The 13,244-nt window shown below is 36.2% G+C and overlaps 1 protein-coding gene across 2 annotated transcripts in view; it reads left to right on the top strand.

The window, feature by feature from the left end:
- Positions 1-13,244, top strand: part of SLCO1C1 (solute carrier organic anion transporter family member 1C1) — a 29,992-nt gene that overhangs the window by 15,832 nt on the left and 916 nt on the right. For both annotated transcript variants that reach the window (XM_067558973.1, XM_067558974.1), the window contains 5 exons: positions 4,948-5,143; positions 6,540-6,699; positions 7,274-7,458; positions 11,817-11,881; positions 12,633-12,750. In XM_067558973.1, the coding sequence (XP_067415074.1) occupies positions 4,948-5,143; positions 6,540-6,699; positions 7,274-7,458; positions 11,817-11,881; positions 12,633-12,750 (724 nt within the window). The remainder of the gene's footprint in view (positions 1-4,947; positions 5,144-6,539; positions 6,700-7,273; positions 7,459-11,816; positions 11,882-12,632; positions 12,751-13,244) is intronic.

Raw genomic sequence — 13,244 nt, forward strand, 5'->3', positions numbered from 1 at the left:
ACATATGCAGAAAAGCCACAGTGATCCACTGTGCTATGTTAATTCCTTAAAGATAGAAGTTGGAATTTCCTGGCAGGAGTCGCATAGAAATGTAGATAAGTAAAGTTGGTCGTCAGAAAAGCATTCAAAACAATTCATGTATGCAATACACTAGTCTGCATTGTATTTAAAGATTTTCCAGCTAAGCTTCCAGCTACGTGTGAAATGATTTAGGATTAACACCCATCTGATTTCACAAAGCATGGGAACAATGTTTGGCAAAGACTATGGGGCTCTGGTGTGTTTGAAAGCGTTCTAGCTGTATTGCCCTCACACCACAGCGTATCACTGAATTCCTCCTGCCAAAAAGCATGATCAGGGTAGCCAACAATGAACTTCTTTAGGATCTCTGCCTGATTGCTTTTGATAGATATCAGGATTAACAAAGATGTGAGGGATCTGAAGCAACTAAAAAACAGTTGAAGGCTATACAAAGGTGTGCTGCAGTATCCTACACCAAAGAATATGGGCGAGGAGGGGAAGGGGCCTGATACATTCTTTATGCAAACTCTTTGTAACTTTTTAAAGTATTGTTTGTACCACACCCAAAGATGAGGCTCAGACAGAACAGAATTAGACATGGCCCCTGCTCTAAAACACTTATCATCTAGGATTTAGACCTGGCACCCAATGAGAGCCAGCCCTGAAGAACTAACAAGCTGAGAGTACTGGGACAAGCTTATATAAATAAATCAATCAATCACAGAGTGGTTTTTTTAAGTTCATGCATACAACATTGTGAACACTGCATTTTAAAAATATTAAAATGGGATTTTCAGAACTGAGTTGCCAAAATTCACAAAGAAGCCAATAGCAGTTTCACCTTTATTTCAAGGGGAGCAGAATTAGGCCCACATTGAAACACTGAATTAGGCCCACATTGAACATTTTGAAAATCCCACCCTTTGTTTGCTGTCTTCCTATTGGGCTTGTGGAAGAAATTAGTTTTCTCTTGTTTATATTTACTTTTTTATAACAAAATATTGCTATGCATGTTTACCTCCATTGCTTTCATTTTCAAATCAATGAGTTCATATAGTTTCTTATAAAGATTAATGTTTAAAGAAACTCACAATTCAAATAATCACAATGCTTCCTAATTCAGTGGCAAACATATAATTCATACAAGTAACTGGGTGAAAGTATTACTTGTATGTATGGAGTAAACCTCTGAGCAATATTGACCTATGGAAAATATTGATTTGCATATAATATATGCCATTGTTTTCTACTGGATTGAGTAAGACCTATTCTAATAAATATAGGCCATCTAGTGGCTTTCTCTAAGCCTGCTTATGTTCAAATAAAACCAAAAATATGTGAAAGAAACCAGATAAATAGGATTCTGATGTACTTAAGAGCATATATATTGGGTTTAAAAGTTGTGAACCATTTTTATTAAATAAATAATTTTAAATAGTTTTTTTAAAAACCCCTAATGATCTCATCCCTCATTGAACTATTGTATGAATGTATTTTTTTAATTTGCTTTTGTGTTGTAAAAACAGTTTCAGCTCAATCTCACTAGATGTCACTGTTATTTAATGGTTGTAAAATAGATAACCCTTTCAAAGCTGAGAAAATAGTTTGCAGTGAAAAATTCAGCCAGTGGATTTCACCTCTTTGTTTATTTATCAGTGATCTTTTATGATGTTCTCTTTACAGTTTTCTTGAATGTTTGTGCTGCCTTTACATTCTCTCAGTCTTTAGGCTGCCTTTTCAACCCCTGGTGCAAATTAGAGCAACCTCAGGGCTCTTTTACTTTCACTCTAAAGGGCTGTTCTGGCAGCTGAGAGTAGTTGAATTCAGAAGTACTCCAGCCGTGCTCTAATGAACCATACACTGTAGGAACCATGAGGGCATGACTCAGGGCTGGTTCCATCCCACCTGAGAATTTTCCAAGAAACCAGTTCTACTGTTGGGCTAACGCAGAAAAGGGGGATTGCCCTTTGTCTGTTGTTTGTGTGCAGTCAGTTTATTGTGAGTATTCAACATTCAGACTTTGTTGGTTAGGTTCAGTTGGACAGACAGGTTTGAATGATATGTTTCCATTCCATGAATGATGAATATGCAACTATTTAGGAATAATATCAATATGACCATTGTCTAAGAGGAGATTGGGGAATTCTCAGTAATAATTCATACCTTTACATGAAAAATATTTCAATAGCAAGAGAATATTTCATTGAAACCCGGTGACAACATATTTTTTTCAAGTGAATATTTTTAATGAGTACCTAAGAAAATAATTTTGCCTAAAATAAATATCTTAGGCTTTAAAAATTAAATGCAAATAATTAAACAATGAGGAGGCAAATGCTTCAAGATGCCAGTTCCCCTCACCTCACTGAAATCAGTCAGAGCAGAGGGTATTTAACTCTCACAAGAGTGGATCAGCATCTTGCAGGATTGAGCCCCAGGATTTTATTTTGTTTTCTAGATCCTAATTTCAGTATGTTTTTTTAAAGGCATGGTAATGAAACATAACATTAATAGAATTTGAGTTAATGCTGTGGTAAACCTACCACACACAAATTGATGGAGGCAAACATGAATGCCTTAAGAATTTGATGTATTATTACTTAGGCCAAGCCTTAGATATTACTACTGCTAATCTTCCAAAAATGTGACCATGTAATGTTTAAATAAATACAAAACATTAAAGGTTGTCATAGATAGGCTCACAAGTTGGAGAAGATAAAAAAAATTCCAGAAAATGAAGATACTCCATGCATTTAAAAAAATATTTAATTAATCCTTCATTAAAAAATTAGAAAATGAATGGAATTAAAAAACTGTTTCATTTAATGTGCTGTCATTTTATAGCTTGGCAGCTGCTGCATGATAGTCACAGGAAGATCTCTATTGTATCACTAGAGGAAAAAGAGAGGTTTTTATTAAAATATTTATTTTTTGTTAAGTTTTAACTATTTTGTATGCCAATAATATATTGTCATAGAGAGGAAAGGTAGTAAAATGAAATGATACAAATAGAATAACTTGGTGCTGCCATAGTTTTAAAAGAGCTGGCCGAGGGAGCTCAGAGGACCATTGATTTTTAATATGTCTTGGTGCACCGGGGAAATTCCAGAAAACTGGAAGAAAACTAATGTTGTGCCAGTTTTTAAAAAGAATAAACGGGATGCTCCGGGTAATTATAGGCCTGTCAGCCTGACATCAATCTTGGGCAAGATAATAAACTAGCTGATATGGGACTTGATAATAAAGAATTAAAGGAGGGTAATATAATTACTGCAAATAAACATGGGTTTATGGAAAATAGATTCTGTCAAACTAACTTAATATCTTTCTAGATGAGATTACAAATTTGGCTGATAAATGTAATAGTGTTAATGTAATATACTTAGACTTCTACAAGGCGTTTCACTTAGTACTGCATGCCAATTTGATTAAAAAACTAGAACAATATAAAATTAACATGGCACACATTAACTGGATAAAAAGCTACCTAATTGATAGGTCTCAAAATATAAACTGGGAACCATCATTTAGTGCGTCTGTTTCCAGGGGGTATTGCAGAGATTGTTTTTTGGCCCTACGCTATTTAACATTTTTATCAGTGACTAGGAAGAAAATAAAAATCATCACAGATGAAGTTTGCAGATGACACAAAAACTGGGAGAGTGGTAAATAATGAAGAGAATAGGTCATTGATTCAGAGCAATCTGGATTGCTTGGTAAACAGGATGCAAGCAAAAATGGTTTTTTGGGGTTTTTTTTAATATAGCTAAATGTATCCATCTTGGAAGAAAGACTGTAGGCCATACTTACAGGACAGGGGACTCTATCCTGGGAAGCAGAATCTCTGAATTGGTTTGGGTTGGGGGTTGTAATGGATAATCAGCTGAATGTGAGCTCTCAGTGTAATAGTGTGTGCAAAAGAGCTAATGCAATCTTGGGATACATAAACAAAGGTTTTCTGAGTAGGAGTAGAGTGGCACTGGTGCAACCACTGCTGGACTGTGTCCAGTTCTGCCCACAATTCAAGAAGGATGTTGATAAATTGGAGAGGGTTCAGAGAAGAGACAAGAGACTGATTAAAGGATTAGAAAACATGCCTTGTAGAGAGAGACTCAATCTAGTTAGTTTAACCAAGAGAAGATTAGGGGGTGCCTTGATTACAGTCTGTAAGTACCTACCTGGGGAACAAATATTTAATGATGGGCTCTTCAATCTAGCAGAGAAAGGTATAACACAATCCAATGGCTGGAAGCTGAATCTAGACAAATTAAGACTGGAAATAAGGCATACATTGTTAACGATAAGAGTAACTAACCATTGGAACAGTTTAGCAAGGGTCATGGTAGATTCTCCATTACTGACGTTTTAAAATTGAGTTTTTGGAGTTACTTTGGAGAAGTTCTATGGACAGCATTATACAGGCGGTCAGAGTCGATTATCATAGTGGTCCCGTCTGGCCTTTGAATCTATACTATCCATTACTTCTAATAATGTCCTATTGTAAATTTTACAATTGATCAAGTTTTACACTATACAAACAAAGTTGAGCATGGACTGAGGCCCTTAGGCATTACAGAAATAGAAGTAATAATAACTAGTAACCATCAAGCACTTTACATCAGATGGACTGTGACAGTCTTCTGAAGCACTGCTTCAACTGTGTATTGCATTTCATTTGGCATGATGATTTTACACAATAAATGAATCAATTTGCAAGAAAATGATCAGCAGTGACTCACTGACGCCAAACAATTATAGAGTTAAAGTTGTAGTTATATACAGGGGTGGCGGGAAGTGGGGGTTAAGGCGTTGTCATTCAGGCAGTTGCCAAATGTTCATTTTGAGGGCTCCAACAAATAAGTCTAGGCCTAGTAGTCCTCTTGGTTCAAGCTTAGATGTATCCTGATTTTTCTCATTTCTTTGTAGGTATTATCAACATTCCTGCCGTAGCCTTTGGGATATTCTCAGGAGGACTGATCATGAAAAAGTTCAGGATTAACGTTTTGGGGGCCGCAAAGCTGTCCTTGGGATCATCCTTCTTTGGTTATCTCTTACTACTTTTGTTATTTGCAATGGGCTGTGAGAACTCAGATGTGGCAGGACTAACTGTGTCTTATGAAGGGTGTGTTAAAAAGTGCAACTTTGAGTGCAAAGTTCTGTTTTAAAGCAAACTGCTTCCTCAAATTTTTCCACATATTCCGTGAACGTACTTACCAGGCAGCTGATCCAAAGCAACCCAAGTCTTTCCATTGACTTCAGTGGGATTTGGATCAGATCTGAGAATCCCTCTGAAATTGTTTTTAGTGCTCAAACCTTTATTCTTCTCTATGCAGGTTATTCCTGAGTAGATGAATGGAAATTCCATGAATTTCTATTAGTGAACTCTCTTACTGGGGAGGGGGAGCTGTGCTACTCCTCACAAAAAAGCTTGGGGTCCCACCCGTCTAGAGATCTGAAGAGATCAATGAGACAAGAAGAATCCTTGCCTCTGTGTGCTGCTGAATACCCCTGGCCTCTTCAGCATCCTCTGGACATGGGAGTTGTAGGGCTCTCCCTAGCAGGACCACTATTGAAATCCCGTTCAAGATGAAGATTGAGATTGCAAAGGGTGAAAGAGTGGAAGTTACTGGAAGTTCTGGGTGAAATCCTGACTCCACAGAAGTGAGTGGAAGTTTTGTCACTGACTTCAATGTGGCCAAGATTTCACACTCTGTCTGCAGTAATGTATACTGGTTTCTCCAACAGGTTTTGATAGAAAAATCCAACAGAACTTGACTAGTTGTCACCCCAATCTTTCTTGAAACTCTGCTAATTCCACACCCCAGAGAGTCCTCTGTGAGGTAAAGATGGAAAGGGCCAGCACAGTATGCAGAAGTGGTTGCATTCCCTCTTTTCACACATTGCTGCTGAGATCTGCAGGTTCAAGCCTCCTTATGCTTGAAGAAGCAGAGATGACCACAGGGGACTTTTCTGGATGGACTTTCTGCATTTGCTTCTGCAGCTGCTCCATGAGCGGTGATCCCATTGAGGTCAATGGGAGGTCTGTAGATCAAGTGGCTGCAGGGTCAGGTCCTCAGTTTAGCTTAATCCATCTCTGATCACTTTCCCATCTTTTTTAGGGTGATTTTTCCCCTTTCAGAGTGACCAATGTTCTGAGTATTTGGGTCCAATTTTGTTTAATTGCAGTGTGCTCCAGAAGATTACAAATGAATATTTGAGAAAACAAAAACCAATACAGCAATAGATACATATTGTTAAAACAATAGTTAACAATGTTGCTTTAATAAAACATATTTTAATACACATTTCAAATTGTAAAATACTGTTTGATAGCAGAGAGAAATAATAGTAACCATTTATAAATGAAAGTGGAAAGAAAGCCTTATATTTTTAGCCTATTGAGATTTTCTAAGATCTTACTGAAAATATAGTCCAAGGTTTAAAAACATTTCTGCTTAAAGCTTCTAAGAAACAGCATTTCAATTTGTTTCTGGTGTGTTTTGGGTTTTTTTTGTCAGAACCAAAGAGGTCTCCAGCTATGAACAAGCCCTCGAGTGCAATTCAGGATGCATATGTTCAAAAAATGAATGGGCTCCTATATGTGGAGAAAATGGAATCACCTACATGTCAGCTTGTCTTGCTGGTTGTAAAACATCCAATGGAAGCGGGAAAGCCACTGTAAGAAAAGTTTCTATCATTATTCATGATGCCTTGTTCTTTCTTAGCATGGCTAGTTCTGTTGCAGTAAATGAACTGCAATTCTTTTTAAAGTAGGGATCTATGAGTTTCCTTAACTTATTTAGCTTTTGGCAATGTGTAACAGAAGATTAGAACTTTCTAGGGTGCTTTTTTGTTTTCAGTGAAAATCTTTTGTTTTTCATAAAATGAAAACATGAAAATTGAAAATGTAATGGTTTTTAGCACAAAATCAATCAATCAATTTTTAGTTGTCAAAACCATTATTCGTTTGGGGGTTTTCAACAAAAACCTGAAATATTTTGTCAAAAATTGGACATTTTATTTGGAAATTTCTGTTTCGAGAAAAAAGGGTTTTTTTTAAAAAAAAATCAAAAAGCTTTTCAACAGATTTTTTTTTTTTTACCAACTCTAATTTTAGAGAATTTTGGCTGTACAAGGGTCTGAAAAAAACTGTGTACAATACTGTAACATTTTAAGGGTCGTTTTTTTCCTTACTCCTCTGCTATACATAGCATAACTCAGTAAACATACACTTTCACCTGCTATATTCCAGATGTTTTATAACTGCAGCTGTGTGGGAATTACAGCATCTCCATCAAGAAGCTCTTCAGCAGTGATGGGAAAATGTCAAAAAGGAAATGAATGTCCAAAAATGTTTCTGTATTTTCTGGTAATATCAGTCATCACTTCATATACTTTGTCAGTAGGTGGTACACCGGGATACATATTACTTCTAAGGTAAATAGTGATAATTCCTTTTAGTATTGGCAAATGTTTTCAAGGTGATTTGATATTAAAATCTGTTTTCTGTCTTTATTCCTAATACTGGCTGCCCTTTTCAACTACTCTTAAGGGCAGTGTAAAGAGGATTTAAGAAAAAAAATTTTAACCATTAAAAATCATCCTAACAAAATTGTGAATAGCAATAAAAATGCTATCACTTAAACTACATTGTGCTTCTAATTAGATGATACAAATATCTAGGTTTATCATCAGCCTACATATGCTCACTATTTAAAAAAAAAATACTCTGGGCCTGATTCTCATTTACACCAAGGACACTTCTTATTGCTCAGATAATGGTAACTTACATAACTTTAAATGTCCTTTAAACTGCCAGGAGCATGGCAAATGACCTTAGTGTACATGAGAATCAAGCCCTGTCTGCAGAGTTTGTCAAATTTTCAGAGTTACTGAATACCCACAAATGCCATTGATTTGTGTGTGTGCGCGCGTGCATTAAATAATTACAAAAGTTCCCAGAGGTAGACTAACACAAAACCAGAAACTGTATATTCACTCAGATCCTCCCTTTAGGATCATGACAAATTAGTAATTCCATATTATCAGATAAAAATTTGTATGTAACATAATGACAGTAGAATTTGTCTGTTTTTTTTTTTTTTTTCTATTGTGTCAGTACCTGCCGTCCACAGAGACGGTGCCACTAGGGTGTAATTCCAGTCACATGTAATAGTGGCCCAGTGACACCATGACTTATCCACCATTGAATAGAGGCTTGCAAGCTAATTTTCAGAAAACGTTTAGGGAATATAATATGACCTGTGTATAATCTTGATTTGTTCAGCTTCAGCCTATTCTCTGACTTCTAAGAACCTATGTTTTAGGAATCAGTCTCACTGCCTCTTGGAAAGCTTTCCTCCTCAGTTCCTTTATCCAGACTCCCTTCCGCTTCTGTTGCCTAGCTTCCAAAATATAAAAACTAATATATAGATAATTGGGAGTGGGGGGGGGGGGGGGAAGGGAGAGGAGGCGTTAGATTGTATTTCAAATTGTCCCAACTTTTGAAAGCACTCATCTGACATTAGACCCTTTCTCATTGCAAGAGTTTTAGTGTCATGCTGGACAGCCAGTGCTAAAGCTGGAAATACTCTGAATATTGGGTTTTATGCACAAATGCCACCATGAGATACTGAAGTAATATAATTTCCAGTGTGATTCCAGCATAATCCTAGAAATACCAGTATTTTTCCAATGGAATATGGGAGCTCACAAGAGAATTAGTTCAAACCCTACTGGTTTCTCTCCCTGCAGGAAGTAACTGGCAAAGTGCAATCTTATCATAACACATTTGAGTATTTCTTACTCATGCAAATAGTCACTCTTCAGTTAATACAACCACTCAATTGAGTAATGATTGCCTGTACAAGTGAGGGGTTGGTGCCTCATGCTTTTATTGTCTTGAAATCAATTAATGAAATCTTGAAATATATTAATGATTTATCAGTTCAGTATCACAAAGGCTCTGTCTTTTCTTGTTTTGTTTGCTTGCACCAGATTTGTTTCAAACCGGGGTAAGCTGCACCGGTGCGAGCCCCTTCTTGTAGAAGTACAGCACATCTAACTGAGGAGTTTGCATTTGGGTAGCTTATATCAAGCGCAAAAAATGCCCAGTATAAAATGGCCCTTGGTCATTGTTGGGATGAGTGTAGGAAATATAAAAGCTCAGTGTAATACATTATTAAGCCACCATTATCATTTTCAACTCAAGGCCATCTATGTTGTCTTGTCTGAAGAAGGATTTAGGGATGATAGAACTCTTATATGTTGAAGTCAGTTGAAGTTGCCTGGACTCCACACATCTAGAGATTTGCTACCATGTAATTTTCTGATTACAATTATCTATATGGAACAGTTATGAAAAGCTTTCAGCAATAATCACAAATAAAGCCTCCTACTCCCCCCCAGCTTTTCATTACACAAAGCAGAAGATAAAACTTTATATGCAAAACTTCGTTTGGATATAATTTGAAAAATGGACCACATTTATTTTTAAAAAGTTTCAATTAATTTAGTTAATTTACTGTGGACCAGATACTGATATCCTCACTCTGTGAGTAATCCCATTGAACCAATAGGACTAATTGCAAAGCTAGGTGCTACTCAATATGATTAAGGGCACCAGAATCTGGCCCATAGAAAATTAACAAAATTAATTAATTTAAAAAAATAAATCAGTTCATTTCTCTGTTCGCAAATCATCTACAAACACACTTGGATTTTTACGAACCTGCTTATTGTTGTGAAATCATTCAATGACTGGCTTTTCAAGGAAATTTTTGTGAACAGAAATGAGCTTATGTTCACAGAATGCAACTAAGTGCGCGTCAGAAACAAATTACTGCCAAAGAGAATTTGCAGTTTCCTTTCAAGCAAGCGTTTGCCAATGATTCTTTTTGGCCTTTTCAGCCAACTCCAATACTAAAAGTTGGTTTCGGTACCTGGTGCAAACTGATCATTTTCAAATGAGTATGTATTGTGGCAGAAAAATGAAATGTGAGATCCAAATGTGGCAGATGAATGCAGAAGCTAAATTCCTACAAGTCTTTAAGATTTAATGACATTTACTTCAAGGGTTTACAAGATTAAAATCAGTGAAATGTGCTTATGCCCAGTGACTGATTCATTTATTGTAATGTTCCTTTAAAGGAATTAAGCTAATTACAATTGCCAAAGGACTTTAGAAACTATTGAAGTTATGTGAAATTAATGAAATGCAGATGGAATAATTTAAGTAAGGGCATGCTATTAATAGACAGCTATTAAATCCTCTCCTAATGGATTGGCTTTCAGTACACGGGAAATTTAGCTTCTATTGAGGAATTGATATACCAATTAAACAAATGCTCGGATGAAATTTTCAGTCAAATTGGAGCCACTCCTTAATATAAGGAATAATTTTAAATAAAGGAGAAATTTAAATATAAAGAAGCAGATTTCAGATACCAATTCTCTCTTTCCTGATTTCCAGAATCTGAATATATTAATTTTATTTGCAGATGGGGCCTGATTCACAGTTTCTTTGAACCTTTGTGTCATCATTTACGTCAGTACAAAGTGAGTGTAAAAATGTGACCATTCTGATCTATTAGCATGTTTCACCTACTTTTGCACTGGTGTAAATGACTTCACAAGGAGAATCAGGCCTATAAATATGGCTTCTAAGAAGTTCTTTTGACCTTGGGTACTTCTCAGTCATGTTTTTGATGCAGGCCTTTTGTGTACTTTTGAGTGCTGGTTAACCGCATTGAGGGCCTGGTTATCTTTTACATTAAGGTGTCTTGACATTACTGTTGTTGTGTAAAGAGCCCTTAAAGTGGTCAGTCAGAGGAGTGTAAATGAGTCTTAATGCAAATGAGAATCTTGTAAAGAGGCTTTTAAAATATCGTTTGAAGGGACTACTTCCTTGAATGTCTTTTCAAGACACTAAATTAAGTGTGTCATTGCTGCCATCCTTAGAGAATATTCTGGAAATGGTACTGAGGAAAATAATGAGTCTTCACGGGTGTGGGAAAAGGGCCCAATCCCACAAGGTGTTAAACAGCTCCTGAAAGGTGCTGAACACCACAGCATTTGAATTCAGTGGAATTTGTGTTGGGAGGCGCACAGTACCTTGTAGGATTAAACTCCAAAATGTTACTTTTATCCACAACACCGATTTAGCTTCAGCCTTCTTTTTGAGATACTTACATATATTTAACAGAATGATCAAGACATTAATAAATTATATCATTAACTACCACTAACATATGGAAATGCACATATCCGGTAGAGCAAAGCACTTGGACACATTCCTAAATTTAAGCACATCAATCGTTCTATTGATTTCAGTGGAGTTATTCGTACGTTTAAAGTTAAGCCTGTGTTTAAGGTCTTTGCTAGCTCAGGGCCAGAATGAAGAAATACTAATAGTTTGCTATGTATGTAAGGGCATGATCCTGAAGTCCTTGTGACATCAGAGCTGTGTCCATACTATTAGCCATCACTACACTGAGTGAGAAGACCTTTAAACACTTGGCTGTGTTTGCAGAACTAATTTTCCATGTACTGTATGAATAACTCCTAGAAGTTGTTTCAGTTTCAAGATGCACCAATGTCTTCTTAAAATTTCATATTGAAATTAGATGTTAAGAATTCCGAGGCCTGGTGTGCATACCATCACATGAAATTAATATCAGTAATGAAATCAATGGCACTACTCCAAAGTAAAACTATCACAACAGAGTGGAAAATCAAGGCCCTCCATTTGTAATTAATGTTTTATTTCTCTTTAACAATGGTTTCTATGTTTTTAGATGCACTAAACCACAACTCAAATCTTTTGCGCTTGGTATTTATACTTTGGCAATAAGGGTTCTCGGTAAGTTTGGTTCTACATTTCATCCTATTCAGAAACATTGTGGTAGTGTCCTTATTAACTACTTATGTCAGCAGTGACCTAGAATGTTATATAGAATTAATTTTAGCTGCCATATACATATATAATGATAACAATATAACAAATATTAGGAATAGAGGAACCATGAAAGACTTCATGTTTTGTAAATCCAGTAAAAAAATTTCCTTTCATTATAAAAAAATTGAACAAGTACTGAGAGACTACCCAAAGGCAACAGCAGTATTATTTCTAGAGCTGTTGTTTTTCATACAACATTAAATCATATTTGAGTTTCCTCTCCATTATCTGGGTATTCAGAGACACTAGGGTAATTAGTATAATGACTGGAATAGAATGGGGACTCAGTTTTTGCACATTCTTTACTCAGGTGTATTTTCATTGACTTCTGTGAGAATTTGCCTAAATATAGGGCCCTGATGTCTTGGCCAGATTCAAAGTCTTTCTACTGACTTCAAAGGACTTTGGGGCTTGATCATACATCCTTTGCTCACCTTAAACTCCCACTAGAGTTAGTGGGAGAGTTAAGTGCACAAGGATTACTGGATCTGACTCTTTATTTAAGCAATTGATATGACTGGCTCACATTAGTCTTAATAAAAATAATCAAGTTGTTATAATTGTGTATCATTTTGTTAATAAATATATAAAATTAATATTATTTTTATGCAAAAGTCACTTTAATGCTCTTTTTTGTTTTTAATTTAACTTACAGCGGGAATCCCAGCCCCAGTGTATTTTGGAGTGTCAATAGACACCACTTGCCTGAAATGGGGAAGCAAAAGATGCGGGGGAAGAGGAGCATGTAGACTATATGATTCCAACACGTTTAGGTAACAGATTTGGTGAATTAATTCTTTCAGCTCATATATTTTAACCATGTTTACACACACTGGGCTAGAGCTAGTAGAAAATTACCTGTCTCAACTTTTTTGGATGGACAATTGGGTTTTTAATTCAACAAAAATTATCATCAAAGTTCTCTGCTTTGAAAGCAAAACCCAAACAACCTGAAGAATGAAAAATTTTGGCTGAAAACTCAACATTTTTTGGTTTGGGATCATTTGGGGGCTGAAACTTTTCAGTTTGGGGCACTTTTTGGCTGATGCTCATTCAGTTTCTCTTCCCTCCCCTCTTTTACAGAAAGTTTAAATTTTCTGTGGAAGCATCACTCCCACCCCTCCCCCTTTATTTCCCCTATCACCTCTACTGCACACCAGATGTGGTAACTAATCACTGCTGCACATTGCGACAACACACAACAATGCATTATGGTAAAGAAGCCACAAAGTCTCTATAACAAGGGGTGCAGGCTCTTAAAGGACCA

This window comes from Emydura macquarii, unplaced genomic scaffold (genome assembly GCF_026122565.2).
Source record: "Emydura macquarii macquarii isolate MOO-44397 ecotype Brisbane River unplaced genomic scaffold, CSIRO-AGI_Emac_v2 contig_2205, whole genome shotgun sequence".
Lineage (NCBI taxonomy): Eukaryota > Metazoa > Chordata > Testudines > Chelidae > Emydura > Emydura macquarii.